The sequence below is a fragment of the Macrosteles quadrilineatus genome, unplaced genomic scaffold (assembly GCF_028750875.1).
Source record: "Macrosteles quadrilineatus isolate MER2022 unplaced genomic scaffold, UCM_ALF_1.0 Scaffold_1__1_contigs__length_201487025, whole genome shotgun sequence".
In the NCBI taxonomy this organism is placed as follows: domain Eukaryota; kingdom Metazoa; phylum Arthropoda; class Insecta; order Hemiptera; family Cicadellidae; genus Macrosteles; species Macrosteles quadrilineatus.
The window spans coordinates 155,542,166-155,570,029 of NW_026542594.1; the positions used below are offsets into that span (position 1 = coordinate 155,542,166).

Consider the following 27,864-nt stretch of genomic DNA (forward strand, 5'->3'; position numbering starts at 1 on the left):
GGCGGGTGCCCGCTAACGGGCAACCGCGGTGAATAAAAGGGGCCTAACCAACAGAGGACATAAATGGCAATAGCTAAATTATTATTTTATTTATTTGTATGCCGCTGAATAGTTTATGGCTCTTTTCCTTATATTAACTTAAAGTTAAAAAAGAGATTTGTTTGAAAAAAAGACATTCTTTGACTACAATTTGTTACGTATTCTGTCTCAAAATAAGAATAAAATTTATAAATTGAGTTTGTTTTTTAGTAAAAATTGGTTGCATAATCCTATTTTTCCATTTTGCTGATTCCTATTTTTTTTATTATTGTATTGATTATCAAAACAGCATTCTTTGATCTTTGGTTTCATATCTCCATCACTTAAATGAGAATAATTTCCAGTAACTAATAAACTTAGTCATGGTTATAATGTGTGGATAATTTTTACTTTACACCATCCATAACAGCAAACCTCAGCTAAAAAAACAATTCTCAATGTTGTTTTTCATATTAAGAACTACAAACATGTATTTTACTTAAATCGGTTTCAATTGTTTATATATACTTGTATGAATTTTTACTCTTCAAACAAAAATATAATAGGTCAATTATTGGTTCATTGTTCTAATTTAGGAACATAAAGTTTTAGCACTCACTCACAAGGCAAAGCTAAACATAAAATTGAACTCAAAGTTGGTGGTGAAATATATCAATCAAGTTTAGTACCCTTAATCATTTTGAATTTGATGGACATAACAAATATTTTGTAAAAGAACTAACGTATTATTAGGCTCATAAATATAGGATAGGCCTACAGATAATCCTCGCTATATGCAGCAGGTGTGTTTCAGCGATGCCATGTGAGAACTATTCATAGACTGTCATTATTGGCAAATTCCAAAACTAAAATGGAAACATTATGATAGGCCAACAGAACTCTATAAATTAGGCCAACATAGTAGATTATACAGAACTGCCTATAATTTTAACAGTAAAGCACAATCCAAAACTAAAGTGCCTTTAGGGATAGGCTGGATTCCTCTTTACTCACAAATTTGCGAGCTTGTACACACTCTGAGTATAGCCAGAAATATTTGCAATGGTCGGTTTTTATTTACACAAATTGTGAAACAAATTAATCCACAATTACACATCACGTCTAATTTTATTCAACTCGTTTTGAAGTAAAATATCCAAAAAGAGTTGAATTAATGCACCATTCCGACCACCCAGTGGTCATTTTATAAATTATGATGGTCTATTCTACATAAATAACCTGTAACGCAGGGGCTACGTGATGCCAGAGAGTAGTAGAGTGAGAGAGAGGAGCGTGAGTGAGAGGGAGAGAGAGATGGCGCCACAAGTGAGGCGGTCCATGTGATACATGACTGTCTGAGGTGGTGTTATGTCAGGTTTACAGCGATCCCCTGTAGCAGCGAACTGCTCCTGACAGAGCTCCTCACACGGAGGACACACCAGCGCTCCCTTGTGTAGCCAGTCATTGGCTATGATCCTGATGTTGATCTCCTGGCCGGCCTTGTAACAGGTGTACGTGTAGTTGGAAACCTGCAACAGAGTAGATAGTCTTGAGTTTGTTGGAATGATGGGTAGATGACGGTGGTTCCAGTGGTAGGATGGATATTTATTTCTGATCAAGTTACAAAACCTTAATCCACGTAAGTAATAAGTTGTTAACTTTCAAGAGAAAATTCATGTTGATTCCAACAGAGTTGTACAACATTTTTTAACCGACAATAGTTGTTGAGTCTGTGACTCTAATAGTGCAACAGACTGTGAAACAACAGCACCGATGTATTTGGTTTGTGTCCCAGTGCTGCCAATTAAATTTAATTTATCAGAAGTGTTCATGTTTCTACTATACGGGCTTATCTTGCTTTGCGTTGTTCTTTTCATGCACAGGCCTAGATGGATGAGCAAATACAAGAATAAAATAGGTTGCCAACATCTTTTAAAATGAGGCTCTATAAAATACACCCTCTTTATTAGTAGTGATAACATTATGTGTGGATTGTCATATAGCTACTTAGATGATATTCAGATTGTAATACCTGTAGATGCAGGCGGCCAGCTCTACACAGGAACTGGTAACAGCCACTGCCCCAATGCTGCCACTGTCTGACTTGACTACAGGAACGCTCTTCCCACATCTGTTCTGTGTGGTCAAAGCAGCGAGAGTTCTCGCCATACCACTCCAGGGCAAAGTTCTTGTCTTGGTCTATAAAAACGACCACAACATAATCAGAAACAAATATGTTGTAATTGGCGAGGAAAACTAAAACTCAGATTTTGAGATAAAGACCTTGAGGAAATTTTAAAATCACAACGGCATAGTATTTATCATGTACTTACGAGGATTGTTCTCAACGTATTGACAATGACTGCCTCTGACAACAACATTCTTGGATCTCCATGTAAACTCCTGGATGTAAGGACAATAGTCAGCTAAGCTCACTGAGCCTCCAAAGTAGGGCTCACTCCCTGGCTCCACATGGGGAATGGAATCAAAATTCTGTAAACCATGGAGACTTTATTGTACATATGTATGAGTCAATTAACTCTACACAAATAAGTGCAGTAGAATATTCCATATCAACCTCCATAATCGACTACAATAAATCTACAATGTTTTTGGCCCAATAAAGTCTTAAACAAATCAAGTTCTTGTAATTCACTATAGAAAACATGAACATAAAAAAAAAACTGGTGTTTAAATATAAGCATCATGCTTAAAATGTTAGAACAGACAACTCCACTTTACAAAATATGCTTAACGTGAATGTTGCCATCACGTTGCAGTTAATAGAGTATATTACTTATAATACTCAATAGAATATCAATAATACTCAGTAGAAATAGTTTCAATTGTAAAGTTGTGAGTTAAAATTTGAATTATAAAACACAGATACACATAGAACTACTGAGGTTACTCTGCAGTCACCACCACAACAATAGTCACCAATAATAATAAAATAACACAACAAATAGTCACAACACAACAATAATCACCAGAACAATAGAAGAATACAGTACTACTTTTCACTGTTGTAGAGTTATTTTAAATTATTTGCATTATCGTGATCAAAAGAATTATACAAAAATTGTGTATAAAAGAAAATATTATTTCATCTTGGGACTGAGATCCAATGGCAGTTTTATTTTGTGAATGTCCTCAGAGACCATTTAAAAGCGAACCAGTTATACGAAGCAAGAAGAAAACAATGTACAGTCTTAAGGTTAACGTTGGGTACGTAATTATAAAATATGACGACAAAGTCCAAAGGAGTAAACAGCATGTTTTAGTCACCTGGTAGTGTGAAGGCAGTGGGGTGAGGTGCTCTACCAAGTTACACAGAGCCACTGAGCTTCTGTCGTCTGTACACTCCGTCTCAAGAGGATCTCTCTTTACCTTGTCACAGAACGGATGAATACTCTTCCCCCTGTGACAGCCATTTGTTTTCAACTGTCTATTGTTATAATTTTCAAACAAATATTATTTTAGTGTTTAGTACCTAAATGTTCAAAATTATGGAACTATTGCAGTTGAACCTTTAACACACTTTTAACGTTACCAAACAAGTAAATACTGTAAAAAAAAGATGCTAATGGTTATTGATGTGCACTCAATGTTAATTCTTTATTTCTTTACGGTGTTAATTGACTCTTCTCGACCCAAGCCAAAGTTTCGGGAAATGAGAGAGCATTAAATAGATACATTTCAAGAATCAAGAATTGATTGCAAACAAATTGCAAAATTTACATTTTGTATCGTTTACGTTTTTTTGCCAGTGTGATGAACTATATTTGGCATATTTTAACATTACTTAACAATCACACTTTTCAAGTAAAAATGACCACACAAAACGTCTTGTAGCTTGTTTTTAATTTTGCAAATGCAAACAAGCAGCTGTTTGATAAGTGATTAAATCATTTAGTCTATTACGATTGTGTTAGTTAGCGTTTATTATACTATCGATATGTCGAGCTATTGACAAGGATGGAACAACAAGCTGCAACTGATTAAATCAATCGATACATAAATTCCATACAAGTGATTGCTTGCAATCTAAGTGTACAACAGAGTTTATAACAGCTGACTTTACTCCCTAGGGACTAAGAGAAAGACTTTAGACCTATAACACATGTATTGAAAATGACTGTTTTTTGCTGCAGTATGAAAAAAAAGTCTACATATTGTATCAGAGAATGTAAAATGTTTATTAGGTATCTGTAAAATCATATTGTCCCCAATATGACATACTTTGCTCTCTTGGTGTCCATCCACTGTTTGCAGCTGGTAGTGACAAAGTCGCAGCCGAGGTTGTGGCCCCAGGACAGTGGTTGAGCCATGGAGTAGTTAGCTCTGTACCAGCCAGTGTCCTCCATCAGTGCTAGAGTCAGCCGCGAGTATACGGGGTTCTGTGTGTGCGTCCCTGTCATGGCTTCGTTCTACACAGAAACACCACACCATGTGAGATATACCAGAGACAATATGCTTAACATACTGGAACGATGTGTTAAAATGGGATTGGAACAGCTTTAGTTTCAGTTAGGGCGAGGAAAGAAAGAATCAGAAGGTGAGAAAAGTGGGAAGTCGAGTTAGGGTATGGTAGACCACACTCCACCGTTCAAGGGTACCCGCAAGAACATTTTTAAAAGAAGGGAAATCTTTTTTCAAGGGGTCGAGAGAAAAGGCCCTCTCCTGCAAGCAATTTTAACATGAATTTTTCAAGAAAATATTTTTGGGCTGTCTAAAAGATAGAACTTAGCAAGCTACCAAACTCTTTAAAAAGGTTGGGAAATTACTTAAACCACATAGTTTCTGAATCAGAGGGTTAATTTGGTGCTAAAGAAAACTTAAAAGCACTGTGTACAAAAATAATCTGAATTGATTGTTTAACCATTTAACGTTATTCTGAATTAATAATACATTTGCATTTGAGAGTTAAAAGCTTGCTTTTGAATCCTTAGAGGCTAGACGTTCTAGCTCATAAAACAATTTACAAAACAAAAAGACAATTTTTAATCCCACAGTATACTAGATACTTAAATTACAATCACTTTGGTATTAAAAAAAAAAAACAATATTTTGAGATCGTAAATAACTCTTCAGCATCTGTAAAAAAAAATCAACATTGCTCTTTCATCAGTTGTTTAAAATTATCCAAGATGGCCGCTAGCCTCCAAGGACTCATCTATAAGGTACTCTACAAAACCAACAATCTTACTCTTCAGTAAAAACACCAGTGTTTGAAACACCTGTGAAACTCTAAAGAACCATTATTTTTTAACGATGGATAAAAATATCTCAATTTCACAGATGTTTGTTACCTCAAACACCCTCTTCTCCCAGTGTGTGAGAGCTGTTCCCTCCTCCCCCTGGTCCTCCAGCTCTGCTCCCTCCAGTGAAGAACAGTTGAAGTGTCTGCGCACCTCAGCCACCACCCTCGGAGTGACCATCAGCTGCACCTCACGATCCACCACACCTCCGTGCACCTTCCAGTTCTTGCGCACCACTGTGCGGATCACCTTCTCACTCCACTGGCGCGCCTGCAGCCTACACATCACAAACATACTATAGTATGCTGTATATACAAAACACATACAACCGTATGTGATCCAAACACCATCCATACACCACTATATGGTTATGTCGTTTATATCGTTACTGCTTTAGAAGTGGGGGGATACTATAGTGTTGGAACTAACATTTGAAATATTCTTAATTTGTAATATACAAGGGAAAAGACCATACTTTGTTGCTGCTGCAAACAGATCCAACAATCTAAATTTGCTTCAGTTTGCTCTTTCTTTTTTAACTAAAAATAGAATAGAATTTTTTTTGTAGACGCTAGGCACGAGCTCGGAATTGTTTTCCACATTACTTCAGGCTAGACCTAGGGGTTGCGGCATTATCACTTAGATAAAACCATTGGTGATTTGGCGGGATTTGAACCCGGGACCTCTGGAACCGAAGTCCTGCGCTGTAAGCACTAGACCAGCTCGCTCCCCAAAATAGAGAAGTTAGAATAGAATTACAACTAAAATAAAATTAATCAATTGTTATGTTGATACAATGCAAATCAAGGCAATAAAGTATTATTATTATCATCAATTATATGGATTAATTTGCATTGCACCTCATCCAGATAATAAAAAATCCAGTTAGTTTCATTTTCAAGAAAAAAATATATAAGACAGTGTCATTAGGCTGGGAACACATTACCCATCGATTGATACGACAGTATAATAGACTCAAGATATATGGATTACTGCAGGATCGACAAAATTGGCAGTCATTAAAATATGTAAGGGACAATGGCAAACTGCAAAAAATTTGCAATACACAATTTTTCGGGTTGAATTAATTTTTAATCTTTGAGGTGATGTAGGTAATTGGTGTTCCGGATACCGCATACAGTAGTTGGTGTTCTACTGTAGCTCTTAAAACTCAATTTTGCTTTCTATAAAAAGTCAATAAACCAAGAAAAATTATGTAGTCAAATGGTCATATGTTTATTATTGAGAGCACATTCCTTGGCCAAGTTGTAGGTTATTTACATATTTTTAACCGTGTCATAGGCACTGATGCTCCCCCATACAACCTCATGAAAATGGCATAAAAAATGTAGAAGAAGAAAAGAAAAGAAAGTATATGTCAACCTGTGAGTGTCGGAATACCTCTTTCACTCCCCTGATAACATCAGTCTGCGGAATCCTAGAAAACGATTTTCAAACACTGATAGTGATAATAGCACTAGCTAAGAGATTGTCAGAAAAATGGGTTAAGCCTTACAGTCAGGTAGTTAATTGGATTAGAGTGAGATTGACTTGCTCAATTTTAAGGACAACAAGCATGTGCTTGATAAGATCTAAAAGAAATTGAGATCTGCTTGAGAATTTTAAGATGGAGCAAGCATTCAACATATATATTGAAAGAATTCAAATTTTTAGTATCTTGTAATTATCAATGAAAATAAAGCATTGGTTTGATAAAAAAAAACTTTGATAATATTTTTGTATATTCTTGTATACTGTATAGAAGAATTTTATAAAACACAGCTTATAGTGATATCTACTCATATAATTTACCAAAGCACAGTAAAACAAAATCTCTCCCTTAAAAAATAGTCAATACAAATACCTCTCATTTAGCAGAGGTTTGCCATTGTCCTCTCGTGGAGTGAGAGGGTTGCCGTCAGCGTCTCTGTAGAAGGCGAAGAGGCTGACAGAGAAGCCGAGGGCGTGCAGGATCTCATGCTTGACTGTGGACAGCAGGATCTCCAGCTCCTGGGGCTTCGTGCTGATGCTGTCAGGACATAGGTTGGCATGTCCAGCGATGGGCCTACAGCGCAAAGACTACACTGGTACACTCATCATACATCAAAAACACTCGGTATCAACAGAAATAATTTTGTACAGTTCTTGTAATTAGAGTAGATTCTCAACTGTCCAATCTTCTGTTACCCAACCTCCCCCGCATCATCAGCTCACTGACAAGTTAAATTAATTTGTGGTATAGGTGTTAACCAAAACCAGCAGTCCTCACTCATCAGCAGTTCATGCAACTTAATCAGCAGTTCTTCAAGGTACAGTAAATTTTAAAGTTTTTGCAATAGTCTAGACAGGGTAAAGTTTTAGGATCCTTTCTATGACAATCCTGACAAAACGAAACAGCAACAGGAGTTTACACTGTTAAGTGGAAAAACTCTTATGTAACATCACACTAAAACCACACTCGTGGCTTGATAACGAAATATTAATTTTTTATACAGTTTCTCAGAGTGGAAAGCAAATAAAATGAATAGAATGTGATAAACAAACACAATCTGATGTTTCTGTTAAGATTTCCCTTGAGATGTGTTATAATGCTGCAGCTTCATTTCATGGAGTGTTGGACGCCACCATATACACAGACAAGTTCTCATTTATTTAACACCAAGGTCAAATTGTGGGATTATTTTGTTAAATTGTACCCAAGTAAAAAATATACCAACAAAGCCTGTAGAATTTATAACACAATGATTTGATTTTTTACACATATATGTCAATTGTACACTTACCTTAGGAGAGGAATGAAAAAAAACTATTGAATTTCCAGATAATATAATCGTGATGTGCACCTTACAAAAATATATCTTTGACATATTCATCAGGGGCAGCTCTAGGATGGACTATCGGGGAAGGATTGCCTAGAGTTTATGTTTTAGCTACTCCCCTCCCTATCATTACGTAATAAATTTGAATATTAAATGTTTGCAGGTATAAATGGCTTGGAGTATTTTTTATGTTAAATAAAAAACTGTTAACAAATGAAATGTTTGTGTAGTACCTGTCCAGTACAGCCTCTTGTTGACAGTGAGCTGCGTAGGCGACAGTCAGTCCTTTGTGGCATCTCTCTGTCTCCATAGCACTGACATAGAACACAAAGTCTGCATCCTCAATACCAGGACCTACACTAGGATCCTGCACCCCACAGTCCATACCTGTGGCATTGCAAGTCCTGCACACCTGTAAAACAACACCAGAAAAAAAACTGTTAACAAAAGTCAATTAACCAGTGAATATTCTGAAAAATATTTAATGTACACTGTACGTACGGCCCTGCCCTTCTTACCCGCTCGGTACGGTTCTAGTGGACAACAGACAGTTCCAGTAGTTCAGAGTCCAGATAAAAAAATTTTTTTTTTAATTATGGTATCATCACGACCCACCAAAAGTGCTCCGACCCATAGTTCATGAACTGCTGGGTTATAGAGAGTGAAAATGGTTGTACATTTTTTTCTGTGAGATCATTTGGTGAGAAGCTATGGTGCCACGAAAACACAACTTTTTCAGAAATGGAGATTTTCACGTCTGTTTTTAAACTAACTAACCAATTTCTGCACTTAACCCTCTACCATTGCATTACGGTTATAATCTTCAGTCATCTGGCGATGAATGTTAGCATCAGATATGTTTCTTTCAACCAAAAAACGTATCACTGACCTTATCTCATATGCATCAATAACTTTAAAGTTTTATACAGCAAAGTGTATACATCAGCTACAGAGCTGCAAATGGCGTCATTTGTCTGTTTACAAATGATGATAGTAAGTGGCGACAGGCCTTGTTTGCGGCATGTAGGCGAACTAGGAAGCTATACTATGGCTATACGCACAAACGACCCTTACTTAAAAAAAACATCCTTGTATGAAACAACACAATAAGGTGTAGCTTCAATTCAGCCTTTTTACATGTTCCCAATCTGCTGTATATTATAAGATGTATACTGTATAGTTGTACCTCAAGATGCTCCTCAGGGACCTGCACCTCTCCACACATTGTCTTCTCCTCACAAGCATTCTTGCAGTAAGAGTATGGGTCACCCTTTCTGTAGAACACCTGGTTGTTTTCACATTTCCTGAAAGTATAAAACCAGAAGTAGCAGCTTTGTTTTTTGACAATTTCTCTAACTTGACATGAACCTATTAAATTGAAAAAAAGTATATTAAAAAAAATCTTTATGTATGAATAAAATATTTTAAGGGATGGAATATTATAGGGATTGATGTCTTGAGCTACATAATATTGGTACAATATTATATTTGTTTTATTCAGTTGTTAAACTTATTATTTTTTTAACAAATTAATAGAAGTAACTCAGAGAGAAAATGAAGTAATTTTGTTTTAGCAAATCAGACTGTGGTGAGAGTCAAAGTTTGAACCTACTGTCACAAGTTGTGATCATTCACTCTAAAAATTGTATTAATGATTGGTATCAAGAAGTTTTGCAGGCTTTAGAAATGTGTCAATAATTCAAGACGTAGGTAATAAAAGCCCAAGGTACAGTTTAAATTTTTCAACAAATTCAAAGGTATAATGTTCAAAATGAGTAAATGCAATAATCCAAAGATAAGAAATCTTGCTATGCGTACACTTAACCAATAGACAATTACATCAATAATAGTATTGAATGTGGATTTTATGGTTGCTAGGCAACGGCAATAATAATGCAGATAATGAACTTGCTACAACAGGATGGAAACTTAACAATAAAATATTTAATTTGTAATAAATAAATTCACAGCTGATTCATAGAATCATAAGGAGTGTTTTAAACCTCTGAGGGCTGTGATTTTTTATTTATGAGTATTGTCAAAAAATAAAAAGTAATCAAAAGTTTACAGATTAAATTGATGAATTGTAAACATAAAACAATGGACTGAACCCTTTATTTTGTGTGTAAACATACCATACAGGATTGAAACTGAATGACCCTCTCACACTCTTTCCAAAGAAATAACAACAAAATTAAAATTTTAATTTGCCCAACTCATATTCTTTCAGCGGTTGGTTAACAATATTAGCTTTGTGGTCAAACACACTGTAATATAATAATTGTAAACAAACATTTCAGAGAACCAAGTCCTCAAACCTTTGATAAAAATTCTAGAATGAGTAGGAAACAAATATTGTTGCTGATTTTAGGAACCTTGAGGGAGGTGAACTTAATGCATGCGTTTCATTCAAGTTTCTCTTTCAAAGGGTAAAAGCAATGTAATGAAAACCCCCGAGGGATGTGGCAACTAAATTATTCCTTGTGGTTGCCACCACTCCTTTTACTTTAGCTAACCTTCTTACCTGACCTCCCTTACTGCTTTGTATTAAAATTCATAACACATTTTATCAAAATAAATTATATGAAAAATTTTGTAATTGTTAAATATGAATATTAAGAGGCGGTTCACGAGTCACGGGTTATCCTTAGTTCGAGCGCAAAATCCAGTTATAGCCAGTTTTTTGCGCCGCGGCTTAGAAATCGGCTTCACGAGTACGAGGTTACCCGCGCTCGGGCGCAGACAGATAAACTTCACCCAATTATGACAGGGATAAACTCGAGCGCAAAAAGTCGGCTTCACGGGTTCAATTAGAGAAAACCCCGGGCTAAATGTCGGGTTCACGAGTCATGGTCTAGCGCAAACTGGATAATCTCGGGCGTAAATAACAATGGTTTTGGCCGTCAACTTAACCCTGCTAGGGAGCAGGGTTAAGGTGACATCATGTCGGGATTATCTCATTTGCTCGTTTATTGTTTTTTTGTTAGCAAAAAGAATGTTATATTCGGATTCGCCATTAAATTTCGAACAATTTCATTACCCTCAACATGATATTTATTTTTTTAATTTTTTTAATACTGATTGCCGAAAACATGCAAAATATCGTAAAAAGTAACTGTTGAGACATTTTTATTAATTATTACTAAGTAAAAATATAACTAATAGCTTAACATAATCATATAAATTTAAATTGCAATCGAATCTAGTTGCGTAAATGTTTTATGTTTATTTTAGCAATTTTGAATCCTTTTATTTCAGCTGAATAATATCAAAATAAAAATGGTTCCACCAAACACTGTTAGGTTTGTCTAAGAATTTGTATTGTATAAAATTAGTACAATTTTTGTTCCTCCATAAAATTCATATAAAACATAGGTCATTTTGTATCCAAATTTTATTTTGTATCTTTTAAATTATATGTTTATATTATTATGTTTATGATTTAACATTTGTTAAAGAAAGACCTTTTCATCTGATAATGTCTTAATATTTGTCATATCGGGATTTACAATAAATTGCTTCAATTTTCTGAGTTAAAAGATAAATTCTATAGTTAAATATACAAAACGTTGTATTACAACAATAAAAAAAATTATATCCTGTTTTTATACACTTAAGATTTCTCATGCTTAATGTCTGAGTAAATCCTAAGGTGTAGCGACATTTCATATTTTGTTGTGGTGTTTCCGGACCAACTGATTGACCAAAAAATAAAAGGTTAAAATACCTGATTGTCGCCTTTGTGGTCCCAAGTATTGTCCTAGTGGATTATGTACAATTCGGCGCGAGCGCCATCGTTGGATCCGTATAGGACAATACTTTGGACCACAAGGCAACAGTAAGGTATTTTAACCTTTTATTTATTTGTAGCTACATGATGATCTATGGAAAAGAGCGCGAAATACTAACTAGGGTGTCTACTGTCATCTGATTTAGAACTTCCACTCCTCTACACAGTTAAGTACTGAAATGAAATATTCTAATATCTCTTAGCCTATAACTAATGTTCAATATTTATTTTGTTTCTCAATAAAAGAAAAATATCTACGTCACATATATTGCAATCACTTTCAAACAAAAATATTAACGTTTTATATTATAATTTTTTACTTATATAAGGGCATCCCGACTCCTATAATAGCCAGTTGTTCCTATCCAAATTTATTTTTTTCACAAATTACTGATACATAAAAGATAATCATAAATCTTTGAAAAGAACATTCATTTTATGAAATATTTTGAATGTTTGGTTAAAACTGCAAACCTGATAAGTATGTTGTATATTTGAACATAAATGGTGATCTAAATTTAGATTGCAGCCATTACCAAGATTTGTTTTAACAAATGTTATTAAAAACATAATTGTATTTTCCAGATTCAATGACATGTCAGTAAAAGTATATTATTCATTTCGTAATTCAATGATTAATCCAGTAACTTTAAACTTTAGTATAGCATGAATTTAAGTGCAAGTTTTTAACCTGTTTATGCAACATCAGTAAACACTCTGTAGAATTGAAATAATTTATCACGTCATTCTATTGTATTGGGACTCGTCGACCGCGAGCAGCGGCTCGGTAGGTAGGACACGTGGCTGTTGCCAACCTTATAACGAAAGTTCCCCGTTAAATCCCTGCTGTTGAGCGACGGTCAGCGTTGGTCTCGGCTAAGCTTGATCTCGGCTAACGCTCTATGTCGTGAACCCATTTTTTGGCCGTCGGTTAAAATTGGCCGAGAACAACGATAACCGCGGGCCACGGAACCCCGTACTCGTGAACCGCCTCTAAGTTATAACAAATTTCAGATACATCATTTTGGAATCCATAAGAATTAAAACAGAAATGTAAAGACTTGTTGTTAAACAAGAGCTTAAATAGAGTACTTTTAATTTAATAAAATATTTAGGTAGAAATTAAGAGTTATAAATATTAAAACTTTAGGTTTAGTGTTGAAAATGTTATTCAAATATAGGTTTTTAAAAAATTGCTGAACTTCCTGAAATTGTATTAGGTAAGTAATTGGATTCTGCATATAGATAAATAAATAAGATGTTTTAATCCTGTTTCTACCTGTTGAGGCGGATGGTATTGCCAGTCTTGCGTACCATGAGGGCTTGCTCCCAGAAATGCACAGCCTCGGGCAGCACAGTGTTCTGTAACAAGCAACAACACTTTGTACTTACAACAACAACAACACAAGTTTAAATATACTGTACTCTTATTTATTACCTGTCATTTAGCTAACTTACATAACATGGCCGATTGGCTGAGAATTACATAGTTGATAATCGTTAAAATCTAATTATTAACATGCTTAATCATAAAAAAGTCAAACTTGGTAAAATCACAAAACTATTACATTATCTACGGACAAAACATGTGATAGAGTTCAACAATTGACAATTGGGTTGTATCAATAGCCAAAGGTTCAACTTTTATAAGATTACCTACTTGATTGATTTCTCTATCGCCTCTTACAGTAGAAATAAGACTGATAACCACACAAAAGAAGACCAAAACCCTTCTGTGCATGTGGATGACGTCGCGGTATTTGAAACTGAAACTTTTAAACTTCTAAAAAAACAAACACAATACAATTCCAAAGTAATATTTTAAATTTATGTTGATGTGGGTCAATTCATTACCATTCCAAGACAATAAAATATAAAGTACTATCAAAATACCCCCGCCGCAGCAAACTTGCAGTCTTGCAGACTAAGTGAATTTCCATTTTCCTGGCTGGATTTCTACAAAAATGTTCCTTACAATTTGTTTCATATTTAAATAACATTAATTTTAGTGAGTACTTAGGTTTGCTGCTACAGGGAAGGTATTGAGCTCTGTTTTTGTATTAAAATCTTAATAGCTTAGTTTGAAGTTAACAAAATTGCCATATTTGATAAAAATATATATATCAATAAACAATACGACTACAACAGTTTATTTAACTCTCCATAAAAAATAAAATGGGAATTTTCAATTTAAATTTTTTTTAATTATCTCTGTAACCGTTAGACATAAAACAACACTTTAATGTACTAAATTATTTCTTTTTTAAGCTCTACACAATTGTTTGAAAACATATTAAATTTTGTGTTTTTAGGGTAAATAATGGGAAAACTCTATTTCTACCCCCATTAAACCCCCCAAAACCTCAGTTCCCATGGTCCGATTATGCTGATTCGCAAACTCGTTCGAATAAACGTAGGTTTACGTGTTTTTACAAAATTTCATCAAAATCGGATAACTTTTTCTCGAGCTATTGCGCTAACGGACATACATATATACAGGGTGATTGGTACTCAGTGTGACAAAAATTTTTTGGTGTAAGTACAAAGTAAATGCAGTGTGATGATGCATATAAAATGTTCCAAGTCTAAAAATTAGCTTCCCAAAGAATTAATTTCTGTTTTTCAAAAATAACTATGTTTTTAAACTTAATACAACTATTTCTCAATTACCTGTAAATGGATTTGAGTAGATAATGTCATTTTCGTGTTCTACATTAAATTTTGAATAAGAATAATACATAATGACGGGGGGTCAGTTGTAAAAACTCCATTGTAAATAGATTCAAAGATAAAAATTGAGACATTTGATAAAAACTTAAAAAAACATTGGTCAATTGCATTTGTTCACACCCTGTATACAAGAAAGTGTCGGAATATGTTAAAAACTGTGCAATTTTATAATCTTTCCAACCATATGCTACACCATTGAGCTTTATGTCTGCTTATGTAAGCTTTAGTGGTTTGAAGACTACAAAGCATGGTGTCTTTAACATTTAAAACATAAAAAGTCGGCATGTATTAGCAAAAGTTGTATTTTTGTTTCAGCTTGAACAGTAAAACAGTAAAAAAATTTCCTGTTTTCTGGCATTCAAACCACTAAAACAAACGAAAAAATATCTTTTCCTACAGTTACCTAACAATGTACATGTTCTCTCACTGATTTGAGAAAGCAAAGTGTCCAATTCGCTCATCAGTGAGACAATGTTAACATTGTCTCACTCTAATTACTTTGTCTCACTCCAGATTTGCAACGTGAAGGCACGAAATAGTGAGCGCGTAACATGCAGGCAACGTCGTATGCGCGCGAAATACGTTGGCAGCACTGGCTGTAAATCAGCTGGTCAGCTGTTGTACTGTTGTATTTGTCACTTCACATTAAATGTTATATTAAAAGTTCACTTCTGTGTAAAAATAGGTTATGTTTCTTCACCAATTTATTTGTTTTATGGTAACTGTAGGAAAAGTATAATGTGCAACTCGAGTTCAAAGTACAATTGCCTCACTCGAGAAACCATTCCACGGCTCGTGAGTAAGGATTTCTCTCGAGTGAGTCAATTGCTCACTTTTCTCACTAGTTGCACAAATAACTATAACCTCAATAGTGTAGCATATGGTTGGAAAGCTTATAAAATGGCGCAGTTTTTAACATGTTCCGACACTTTCTTGTATACAGGGTGTGGAAAATGCAATAGACCATTGTTTTTTAAACTTTTATCAAACATCGTAATTTTTATCTTTGAATCTATTTACAATGGAGTTTTTACAACTGATCCTTTGTCATTTTGTATTATTCTTATTCAAAATTTAATGTAGAACACGAAAATGACATTATCTACTCAAATCCATATACAGGTAATTGAGAAATCGCTGTATTAAGTTTAAATGCATGGTTATTTTTGAAAAACATAAAATAATTTTTTGGGAAGCTAATTTTTAGACTTGGAACATTTTATATGCATCATCACACTTCATTTACTTTGTACTTACACCAAAAAATTTTTGTCACACTGAGTACCAATCACCCTGTATGAAATTGATCAGAGTGCGTTTTTTGGCTCTGGGGACCTCAAAACGAAAAGGTAAATCAGTCCCAGGTCTTACCATGAGACCTACGGTAATAGCTTATTATATGGGAAATTCGCTAAAAGTGTTGATAAGTACATTACAGAGGAATAAGCTGATACAAATATTGTTTTATTCATAAGGTAATGGTAAAATAGGGAATCCAACAACTAATTCATCACTTAATGTAGAAAGAATAAAACAGATCTATAAAATGAATGTCTTTGAATCCAACTGAGCTAGTTGAAAGCAAAGTAAATAATCTGATCATCTGATTTTATATTCCACTTGGCGCCGTATAAATTATTGAAGTATTCAGTCAAGCGGCAAAGCAAGGCGGTTTGTGGAGCTTAGTCTCGCAGGCGCTGGGAAAGTTTATGAATGTTCAACAAGCCTTGAAAGAGAGAAACGTAGACTTACTGATTGACAAACTGTAAAATAACAGATTTTGGATAGTGTTAAATCGTCAGAGAAATAAAGGTTTTGACAGTACGTTACCTCGTAAAATTTATAGACATATTTATCATAAATCCAAATAAAACTTGATCAATTTCGCCAAAGAAATCAAACTCGCTAACCAAAATAGCCAACCATTTAACAAATTTCATATTCACGATCTAGATTTTTAACACTACACTAAAGCTATATATATTAGTATATTGCTATATACTATAGCACTATATATTTGTTAACTATATATAGACATATCTATTTACAATTTGAAATAATAATTACGCTACACGTTGATTAAGAATCAATTAGAATATTTAAATTCAAACAACACGAGGCAACCCGTGCGTAAATTTTGCATTTTAATTGAGTTCTTCTACAAACTAATATTCAATCAATTAAATTTGTTAATCCAAGATCTCCACAATAAAAAGTTATTTACCAACTTCAACTTTAATCAGGTTACAATTATGAAAAAAGTGGCCTATTTAAAATCCATTTTCATACACTTTTTGTCTCTTGTTTCCAATCTGAATGTGGTTAAGCATTAAACTGAAGAATAGCCGTTGAATTACAATTTACAATTATTAAACCATTAAAAGCAAATGTGGTTAGTATCACTTAATCATTGCAGGCGATCTCTAGAAAGAAATCAAACGCCAGGAGGAGGGGGCCCGAATGAAGCCCTACAAGAAAATTACCTTTTCAGTTACCATTCTTTCCTCCGCTAGATCCCAAGCTTTAAAATGACACCTTAATTATTGTAAATGCTGGGCAAAAGGAATTTTACAGAAAACCCTTATTGTATTAAGAATAGGCTATAGGATTTGCATATTAAATTATTTAAAAAAAATGAAAACAACTAAAACGTTAGTGAAAAGTGACAAAAGTAGAGTACTCCGTAAATTGTGAACTATGACCGGTGAAACACATAACTTACACAACGGTGAAAGCCTGGACAAATGGACCACAATCTGTGACCAACGTCAATGAGGGCCATCCATTGTGTGTTATCTATGTGTGATTAAGTCAGTTCGGGTCAACACACTTTGGCTAACTGCAGTCAAGCTGAAACACATAACTTACACAACGGTGAAAGCATGGACAAATGGACCACAATCTGTGACCAACGTCAATGAGGGCCATCCATTGTGTGTTATCTATGTGTGATTAAGTCAGTTCGGGTCAACACACTTTAGCTAACTGCAGTCAAGCTGAAACACATAACTTACACAACGGTGAAAGCATGGACAAATGGACCACAATCTGTGACCAACGTCAATGAGGGCCATCCATTGTGTGTTATCTATGTGTGATTAAGTCAGTTCGGGTCAACACACTTTAGCTAACTGCAGTCAAGCTGAAACTTATAGTAGATAGCTAAACTTTGGTACGGCAAAATGTTGTTTTTTAACATGTGAATTGTATTAAACACAAACAGTTACCTATTGCTTGGGGTGTTTTTTTTTAATTCAATTAACCACTTAATACCCACCAAATTTCCTACATGAAAAGTCGAATAATATTTCAAAATTATATTATTAATACGTGTTGATATTTTAATCATTATCTAATATTTGGTTATTCATTATTAAGTAGATATTGAAAAAATAATAGCCTTCAAACATTTGAAATAAAACACCTATTTGAGTTGTGTGTAAAGCAGATACATTACTAATATAGTTCCATCATATTAAATACCTATATTACATAACCTAAGGCATGTTTGGTAATTATTTCAATCTGGCTGTGATACGATATTTATCTAGTACAGAATGGCCACAATATATTTCGGAGAAAATCTTTATTTAAAATACCCTACTTTTCGAATAGATAGTAATTCTTATTAATGACTGTTACATGGATATATCGCTAATTGTACTGATTAGTGTTCCTTGTGACGTCACAGACCTTGGTGTACCTCACGACCATGACGTCATTGCAGTTTCTTATCAACATACAGCACCGTGTGACATCCTCACCATGGCCTTGGTCCTTAATAGGACAGTAAAACACTCGATATTGCAACCCTCCTCTTTAAATAATGCTTATTTCTACACGTAGAATAACACAACTTCAGTGCTAACTCAAATCTTTTTTCAAATGGTTTCAATATAGTCTACAACTTGTGATGTAGGAGTACAATATTAAAGCTATGCATCAATCCGAATCCACAAAACACTATCAACAAAAAAAAAATGTCTATTAATTTCGGCGTATTGGCAATAACCAACCGACCAAAAACTACGTGGGAGCTGTTCATTCAGCAAACGAATTTCAATTTATTAAATGAATTCATGAAGAACGAATGAAAATAAAGGCAAAACTGGCATGCTCAATTGTCGATGAGAATAGCTTGGTGTGAAATACTATAGGACCCATGGCCGTAAACATTTGAGTCTGATCTACTTTTATCTTATACCATTGAGTATATATACCTGTAGGTATATACAGGGTGAGTTTAAAATGAGTTCCTCCCCCCCCTATTTTTTTCAAGATATCAAAATATTGATCCATTCTAAAGTTATGAGAACTTTTTATAACTTTATTTTTAGCCCATTTTAACATTGTGCATTCACAAACTAAGGCCATAATCTCAAAATAGTGCTAGATGAAGATAAGTGTACACCACCATTCATTGTCGACCTATTTTTACTTGGTTATGACGGATATTTTTTTTCGGCCGCCATCTTGGATCCGCCATTTTGAAATGTGATCAATTTTTTTAAACATGAAGGTGGTGTTGTGACCCATCATTTTGAACTACTTTTTCAAGCCGAACTCAATGCCGCAATCCGTGTTTAGCTATCAAGCTTTCTTGGTGAAATATTACAATTATTATATTTAAAATGTCAATATTTCAAAAAAACAAATATTACAATGAAAAACGGATTGCGGCATTAAGTTCAGCATAAAAAGTAGTTCAAAATGATGGGTCACAACACCACCTTCATGGCGGCCGAAAAAAATACATTCGTCATAACCAAGTGAAAATAGGTCGACCATGAATGGTTGTATACACTTACCTTTATCTAGCACTATTTTGAGATTATGGTCTTAGTTTGTAAGTGCACAATGTTAAAACGGGCTAAAAATAAAGTTATAAAAAGTTCTCATAACTTTAGAATGGATGAATATTTTTAAAAACGGATTGCAGCATCGTATATTCAGCGTAAATATGTTGTTTGAAACGATGCGTCAAAACCCTACCTTTACATTTGGAAAAATTACTTTGTATCCAATAATATAGCGGATTCAAGATGGCGGCCAAAAGTTTAAACCCGGCCAAAATGAAGTACTTACTACTCTACAATGATCTGATGTGGTCCGGCGTTGATATCTTAAGAAATGTAGAAAAAAGTAGGGGGGGGGGATTCATTTAAAACTCACCCTGCATACGCATGACACTCATTTACTGTCGGTGCACCACGGATCTATAAATTTGTAACCAAGAAAAGTTGCAAAGAAGAATGTTATTTCTAAGTCTAAAATCACTAATTTAAATATCCCTGTAACAAACTGTTATGTTATAAAAATACAAAACACGAATGGATTGTAAATTAAGTTTACTTCTGCGTTTAACAGGACCAAGTAAACCTGAACGGTAATGCACGCATGAACACTGTGATAATCCAAGACCACAAGTAGTTGAACAATAATTCAAGATAGGGCCTAGTCCCAATAATGCTGTTCATTATCACCACCACAATCAAGTCAGCCTTATAGTCTGAAGTGCTTCAGCAAAATGGGCTTTATTTTATGCACTAGATTGAAATGCCTCTTGAGTCTTCAGGCTTTATCCGATATCGCAAGCCTTAATAGCCTTATGAATTTCAGATCCTCTTGAACAGAACTTCCTTTGTCTCGTAGTTACCTTACCAAAGGAGTCAGCTCTAGCTTTTTACAGTCCAATCTACGTTAGTTGAAATATGTACGCGTGAATATCGAACAAGATAACGCAGGTGGAAGTACTGTAATGTTTTGTGATGATTGCAGCGTCATCTGTTGCAACACAGTAATTAAGGAAATATATGTAATACTGTGGTGGCGTGACGGGGTAAGCACTTGTGTGGTGTAGTGAAGGTCTTGTAGTGCTGGTGCTGCACGTCGCGAACACACACACGACGGCGGGTGAAGGTCGGGGCTCGTGACATCCTCATCCTCATCCTGCAGGACCTTGACTGAGCACCTCCCACTCCCAGCATCGCGTGGCACGTCGCTCCACGCTTCACCATCCACATGCAAATGCCACCCATGATCCTCCGTCCGGTCTGGTGGACACATCCATCTCTTGCTACAGACACAGACAACCAGCACGAAGGTCCCAGCCGTGACATGCCGTGATCTGACGTCGCCGTAGCAGCGTTAAAGCCAAGAGACCAGGGATTGTTTTCTGAACAATTGTCAAATACCTATAATACATAGGATTAGCATTCACCATTACAAGGATTAGCCTATTCAATTGCGTAGTCTCCAAAACTTCTTGCGTCCATGTCACGTGATTACTTAGGTCCCATTTCTTTCTATCTAAATATGCATTGAAAAAATACAGTGACAGTTGTGTGTATGCCTATCTAGTGTATTCTATACTTGTCGAAGGTTCTCCATGTCAAAACCACAAAATTTTAAAAACACCAGTAACACAACTGTTATGTATTTTTGAGTTTTGAATAGCTGCAGTGGAAAACGTATCACAGAAATGGTTTGAAATTGAAAGCCATGCTTTGATACGTAATTTATAATATCACATGGTAGTGCATTTACTTAGTCGGCACCCAATTGAAACAGGGAATGCTACATGAATATTCTTATAGAAGGCTTCTTTGGTGTGAAAAAGTGCTACAATGCCTTTTCATGTATTGTACTACAGGCGCTGTATTGTAAAATTCGATTAAATTCTCATTGGATAAATATATAAAAAAATTTTAAAATTCGAATAAAATTCGAATATACATAAATAAAAACTCTGAACCGACTGTTAAGTTTCAGTCCAAAACTGTTTCACATTGCTGACAAGCAATGTTCCTTACCTAGTACTGAGAGATGTTAAATTTCCGGTCTATAAGATGTTTTTTTAAGCTAGAGAATGAAATGTCACTTTTTGAGAGACATCCAAGAGAAGTGATATTTCCCATGTTGAGGTATAAGGAAAAAGAAACTCATTCCCGCAGCGACTTCGACGAGTAAAAAGCCTCCAATTTCATGTCATCATAAAGCGACACGTTGAGACACCTCACCTTTTATCTGAGGCTTATATAGCTCCCCTCAGCGCATCACTTTAATGGAGGATGAGCGGTTATAAATAGTGCAAACAACCCAAGTTTCGGGTAGGGTAATTCAAGCATTAATGACCACTTTACATCACACCTGCATGCTTAGCGAAGTTCTAATAAAATTATTTGTGAATAAATTTATAATCGTATTTAATACATTTTGTAGAGATAAAATTAAAAAAAATCTTCAAACATTTGAAATAGATGCAAGCTCATAAAGAAACAATCTTGGGCAGTTAATAAAATCAGGAAGACAACGTAATGTTTTTGACACTGTCGAACTGTACTTGTTATAAGCCCGCAACCAAAACATGTGATGTTACAATCTTGTTTCTGCTAATTTGGAATAAATAAATTCCACTATTTTAACAAATAATGTTTTAAATTGACAGGCACCCTAAACAGAAATAGTTACCTGGCCCGGAGCTTAATTTTACCAAGAAAATTACGGTGGTAACAACGAAGTTCGACAGTATCGAACCAATAGGGAGATTTTCTAATAACGTGCTAATTAAAAGGTGCGTAAACTCTGAAAAGGAAACCCCGTGTAGCCTGTGGTTTTCAATTTGAAAGCTCAGGTGTGGACAGGCAGTAAAAGTTTCAATAAGGCGGCAGTACTCTTAACTGGGTAATTGCAGTACCAACATTCTGTGCGAATTAACTGTGGCCATTGTTCTCTACTACCGGACTACTGCACCACATGGTCAAGTGTAACTCTCCATTTAGGAAGCCTGATGTACCAAGAGGTACTTGATGTACCCAGTGGCTGAATTGATACTTAGAACAGATGTTACTTTATACATGTTACAATGCGTGTGACGAAAGTGTTAATTAACATCCCGAGAGTATGTTATTACATCCATGGTACAGTGTGTAATATTAAGTAATGTTATAAAACCGAAAAAGTGTTTGTATTCTTCATACTATACTAACTATAACAACTATAATTATTGTAAGTATATAACTGATAGTAAATCTAAGATAAAAAAAAACGTTTGGATTGGAGCTTTTTCGTTTGTTAAGGGGCATTGATAACCAACAAAAGTTTATAGCTTGCGGTTCACGCCAAACATTTGTACAAAAATCAATCAAAATTAAATGATTTTTTTAAAATAGATTTATAGGTAGCTGTAATCAAAACTTTTGTGCATGCCTTACTCTCATTGTACTATTAGGTGATAAACATACGTTTCTAATCCTATTAATTTTGAATCATACCGCATTTTCAATCCATACAGCTAACAAACAAATAGGCTTGGACAATTCTGACATTGGAAGTAACAGGAGTGTCGACAATATTGCAGTTTCGTGTAGCAAGTAGCTATAAAAATTCAACAATGACATTCACCTACCAGAGCGTTCACCTCCGACCTTACGGTAGGATTTCACATGGATATCGATAATAACGCACTTCAATAAAATATAAATTGCTCTATTATATTTATATTTTATAAAATACACAGTAGCCTAAACATTTACAGAAATCACAAGAAATTAATCTACATTAAAATAAAGGGGGTCGTACCGCACCAAATGTTCACAAACCCACACGATGGTAAAAGTATCGGTTTTCTAATGTATGTAATGTAAACAAGATGAAAATATTTAAAAAAATATTATTCCGGTGATCAGTATTTTTATTTCTAATTTTCAGTGACTACTCAACAAAAAGCTAATTCATTGCTTGGAAAGAAACTATAGTTGTTTTGACATAATACAATTTTACCTTTTCACCTTATCACCTTACATCATAGTCCCGGAGTATGTAGATTTTGAAAATCCAAATTTTTTTAACTAACCGAATATCATTGTTGTGAGAGCTGTCATTTAGGCTAAGTGGGTCGTTTTTGAACACAAGGCTATATCTAGATTAACTGTAGAATAACGTTTGTATCTTGGCTGACGTCATAGGAGTGTGGGGGAGAAGTTGGATTTAGTGTTTGCACTTGTCACTTTAGTATAGACTAAAAATCAAACCAAACAGTTACTATTGTAGCTAGTAAGTAACAGTTACTCACATCAGATAATTATTGTATCTGGTAGTCATTGGAAACGCAATATTATCGCTGTATTTTGGTCAGCCTGGCATTCGTAAAAATTAACTTTAATATTAGAATAAGTGTTTCATGCTGTTAAAAAATCCAATGAAATAAAACTTATTTATACCAATACATAGAGTACATAGAGTATAAAAGCATAAAATCTATGATGCAAGACAAGAAAAAATTCTAGTCAAACGAAAACTCACTTTTTAATGAACGAAATTCGAACCCACGTGGAAACCCCGGTTTGTGGTGAGGCACTCCTCAGTAGCATTTTGTATACATTTAAAAAGGGAACACCAAAAACGGCATAAATGGTGAATCACAGATCAAGCTGATATTTCATCTTACCGATTTAATAACCAATTCATTACGAACCCATCCCCCCCCTAGAAGATTTTCTTCCCTTGTTCTTAGAAGATGTTCGTAAAATAACTATGAAACGTATAATTCTAGTTTTTTTTCTTACTTGAAGGTCGCGTGAACCCTGACACTCAATAATGCTATGTACAGGCTACAATTGAGAAAATTGGTTCCAGTATGATAATTATTTATAATTGTTGAAAATGGTACTGCTCCTGGGGATGATTGTTAAACCTATATTACTCAGAATATTAGAGCAATTGCTGTTTTTGTTATACATTTAAATACATTCTTTGATTACACATAACAGAATCTGGAAAAATTGACATGTTTTATTTTATTTTATCAATCCTGCCTTATGACCTTGGACCATGGTTTCCTTGCCATAAACCAACCTCCCTGATTCCTGGTCCTGCTCCAATGACGCAAGCCCAAAGTACATTAGAGAAAGTGCTTTGGTGATAAGGTGTTATGGATTTGATGTCACTTATATTAGTACCTGAATGAAGTTTAAACTGATTGATCAGCTGATATGAATATGGTTATTGTTAAACACATATTTGTTTGTATGGAATAGTCTTCGTTCATTCTCATACGTGACTTGGGAGTGTACTCCTAGTATAGTTATTGTATTGCAGCCATTAATTGTTAACACCGTCGGAATATCTTGGGTGCTGCTATTGCCTATAAACCCTAGAATCGTTAATAGTCAACGGTGATACTATATAGTTAGTCACACCAGGTACATCAACTATATAATGACAACGCGAGGCCAAGTGACACTTTCCGGGTATTCCCGACTTGTCACAATTGCTCAATCTAACACTGTACAACCGGATCCCTAGAGTAGGTCAAGAACTACTGGTGTTTTGAACGATATTATTATAACTTTGCACACTACAGTCAAATTATCTAGGACATCAAATGCATAAACTGTGGTAGGAGTAAGACTATAACCCATTTGTCGAATCTGCATATTTTACTAACAACAAGTATATATCCAGCAATCTATATACTTAACACGATAAGGGTTTTCCCTGTAACACCCCCTTTCCCAGTCGTCCTACTAATCAGATCTTTACGATTGAGGTGTTATTTTAAAGCTGATGATCTAGCGCAACAGCGCTAACTAAAAAGGTCAATTAAAAGGTTTAGGGCTTCGCCCCATCACGTTTAATTTATCAAAGTATGAGTCTATTTTCAAAGGTCTAGTTTTGCTGACTAATTCTTAATAACAGTTTATATGTGAATTGTTATTTGACAGCTGTTCTTTCAGTTGAATGTTTAACCATAGTCAGATTGAACTAGAAACTAAACAGATGATGAAATGTGTCTTAAGAAAACTTATAAGGAACTTAAATTATATAATGACCAGTATAGCTTATATAGGGGTTTTTTACAACTGTTGCCTGATTGAGGTAGTTATTTAGTGAGTAAATCCCTCTTTACAGTGTAGATCTAATAATGACAAATTGATTGTTAAAGATTACTAGTTCGATTTACCTAATAACTATTCTAAACAAAGATAATCTCGAAAAAATAAATGGGTATTGCACTTGATTCAATTCCCTTTGTAAAAAAGTTTTGGACCCAATTAAACTGCGAAATGTGCGCACGGGTCTCCTAATTTATATAATTCTGTAAAGAAATAAGTAATGTACTTAAATGTTAACACTATCTTACAATGACTTAATCATTTTATGAATGAAATAGATACAAATTTTAAACTTATATTTCCGTAGTGGGTATAAAGTAGGCCTACAGTTTGGCACAGTGGGAGGATCAACCATGTATTGGATTGTGGAGTGGTTAAGTCATGGAGATGAATCGGTGTAATGTAATGTAATGAAGGGTCAAAGTTGAATGAGGAAAGCTGTAATACTCACGTTGATGAGTTGGAACTTCTCCTCGTCAAGCCTGCGGACAGACACATTCGCATTAATGCATTGGCTATATCACTTCAACTTGGTAATGGATAGGGCTAATTCTAGCAACTGTTTGGCGAATAAAACAAGTAGAATATTCTGACAATCATTTTAAAACATTTGATCATTTTATACGTATTATGAAAGTAAATAAATCTGAAAACACTTTAGATGACATATCAGTTTCAATATGACGAAAAAAATGAAAAAAATGAAGACTTTATTGATTACTAACAGCTATACCCTTGCCTTGCAACGGAGTCAGTATGCAAAATAGACAATGTTGGTCCTTTAATGCCTTAAAATGGTTTCACGCCTACCATTTGATTTAGAAACGAAATTGAACTGTGTTACTTAACTTGATAATGTGTGTTGTTTAATATGCTGTGTGGAAATGAGAAAGTCAAAATTAATTTGACAGTTCTGCTTGTTTACATTTAAACTATGTGATATTGTACTTTGTTGTAATGTAGGCCAATCGATATTTACAAATCAGTTTTATTCAGTCACTGACAGTGATAAGACGTTGGATAAGCCTTCTTTCACACCAGCGCGGTGCGGGACCGTCCCGCACCGGGCGAAGCTGTTTAGACTATTGAATCATATGGGAGCTTTCACACCAGTGCGGGTTGACCCGGACAGACCTAAACCTCCGTCCGGGTTGAAAAATCACCCGCACGAACCTAAACTTCCAATGCGGGTCGAAACCGCATGAATAGTTTTTAGATCATGGGATCTTATGTACGCTTTCACACTTGCGCGGGACGGGCTGGTTTTGCCCGCACATAAATCAGTAGTTTTGACTGTCTATGCCTATCAGCGGTTGAGTGTGGTTGATTTTGTTGTACTCTTGTTAATAGGCAAGTTTGTTGTTCTTGGTATTGAGGTTGAAATGTATATAGAGCTTATTAGTTTGGTCAAGTTTTATATTTTGGCTTAGTTTGAAGGTCAGCGTGTAGGACGAGACCCCCACTGCAGCAAACCATCATTCATTTGCATGTTTAAATTTTTACAAACGATTTTATTAAACATGCCAGATTTATTTATATAAAAATATTTGGTTTAACGAGCTAAAACCACCTACAAATATGTGCATAAAAATATCAACTATATATCAACCATATATATCAACTACAGAATTACTTTATCCCCTATAGTGCACTGAAATAAAAAAAAAAATGGTCCCAGATGTTATAGTATATTTCATAACAAGAGTAGAAAGTGAGTCATTACATATTTGAGATCATGTTTGAAGTGCGAGATTCATCCCACAGCTGTCACCATAACTTTTAAAAACACAAGGAATTGACATTTTTACACACGACGGTGCGGGACGGTGCCGCACCGCGCTGGTGTGAAAGAAGGCTTAGACAGTGCTGGCCAGCCTTTATTAAAGTTTTAACCAGTTTTATCACTTTTCAATCCATTTTAATAATTTGATCAACATGACTAGTTTTGACTATTGTGATTTTGACAGTTTTGTAAAGAATCTTTTGACATACCGCAATGTTTTAATACATTGATTATGTGGTTGCATACCTGGTTGCATGACCTGACGAAGTTCTAAGGAACGAAACTATTCGTCATACCAGCAACTGTGGTTGGATAAGGTAATCCTTTTATTTTATCAACATTATTTACACTTTCACTTATGAACTTTGAAAGCCCCCTCTTCTTTATAATATTATAGATAGATAGATTCATGCTATTATTTGTGAACCAATAGAAAGTCCCCGTAGTCAAGAAGTGAATTATTTGTATAGCAGTCAGCTACGGCCGGCTGGATTCAATCCAAAAACTCACTCTCGGTTTTCACAGCTCGCTGAGGACTCCCATCACCGATGATTTCTAACTCGTGTAA

At 34.9% G+C, this 27,864-nt stretch overlaps 1 protein-coding gene across 1 annotated transcript in view; it reads right to left on the reverse strand.

Annotated features, from left to right (window-relative positions):
* Positions 1–252: 252 nt before the first annotated feature.
* Positions 253–27,864, reverse strand: part of LOC128987967 (leishmanolysin-like peptidase) — a 170,410-nt gene continuing 142,798 nt past the window's right edge. The window contains exons 3-13 of the mRNA XM_054409122.1: positions 25,965–25,995; positions 13,168–13,250; positions 9,285–9,402; positions 8,332–8,510; positions 7,144–7,344; positions 5,331–5,556; positions 4,261–4,448; positions 3,307–3,439; positions 2,352–2,511; positions 2,051–2,217; positions 253–1,547 (exon numbers count right to left, since the gene is read on the reverse strand). Coding sequence (XP_054265097.1) covers positions 1,272–1,547; positions 2,051–2,217; positions 2,352–2,511; positions 3,307–3,439; positions 4,261–4,448; positions 5,331–5,556; positions 7,144–7,344; positions 8,332–8,510; positions 9,285–9,402; positions 13,168–13,250; positions 25,965–25,995 — 1,762 coding nt within the window. The 3' untranslated portion in view covers positions 253–1,271. The remainder of the gene's footprint in view (positions 1,548–2,050; positions 2,218–2,351; positions 2,512–3,306; positions 3,440–4,260; positions 4,449–5,330; positions 5,557–7,143; positions 7,345–8,331; positions 8,511–9,284; positions 9,403–13,167; positions 13,251–25,964; positions 25,996–27,864) is intronic.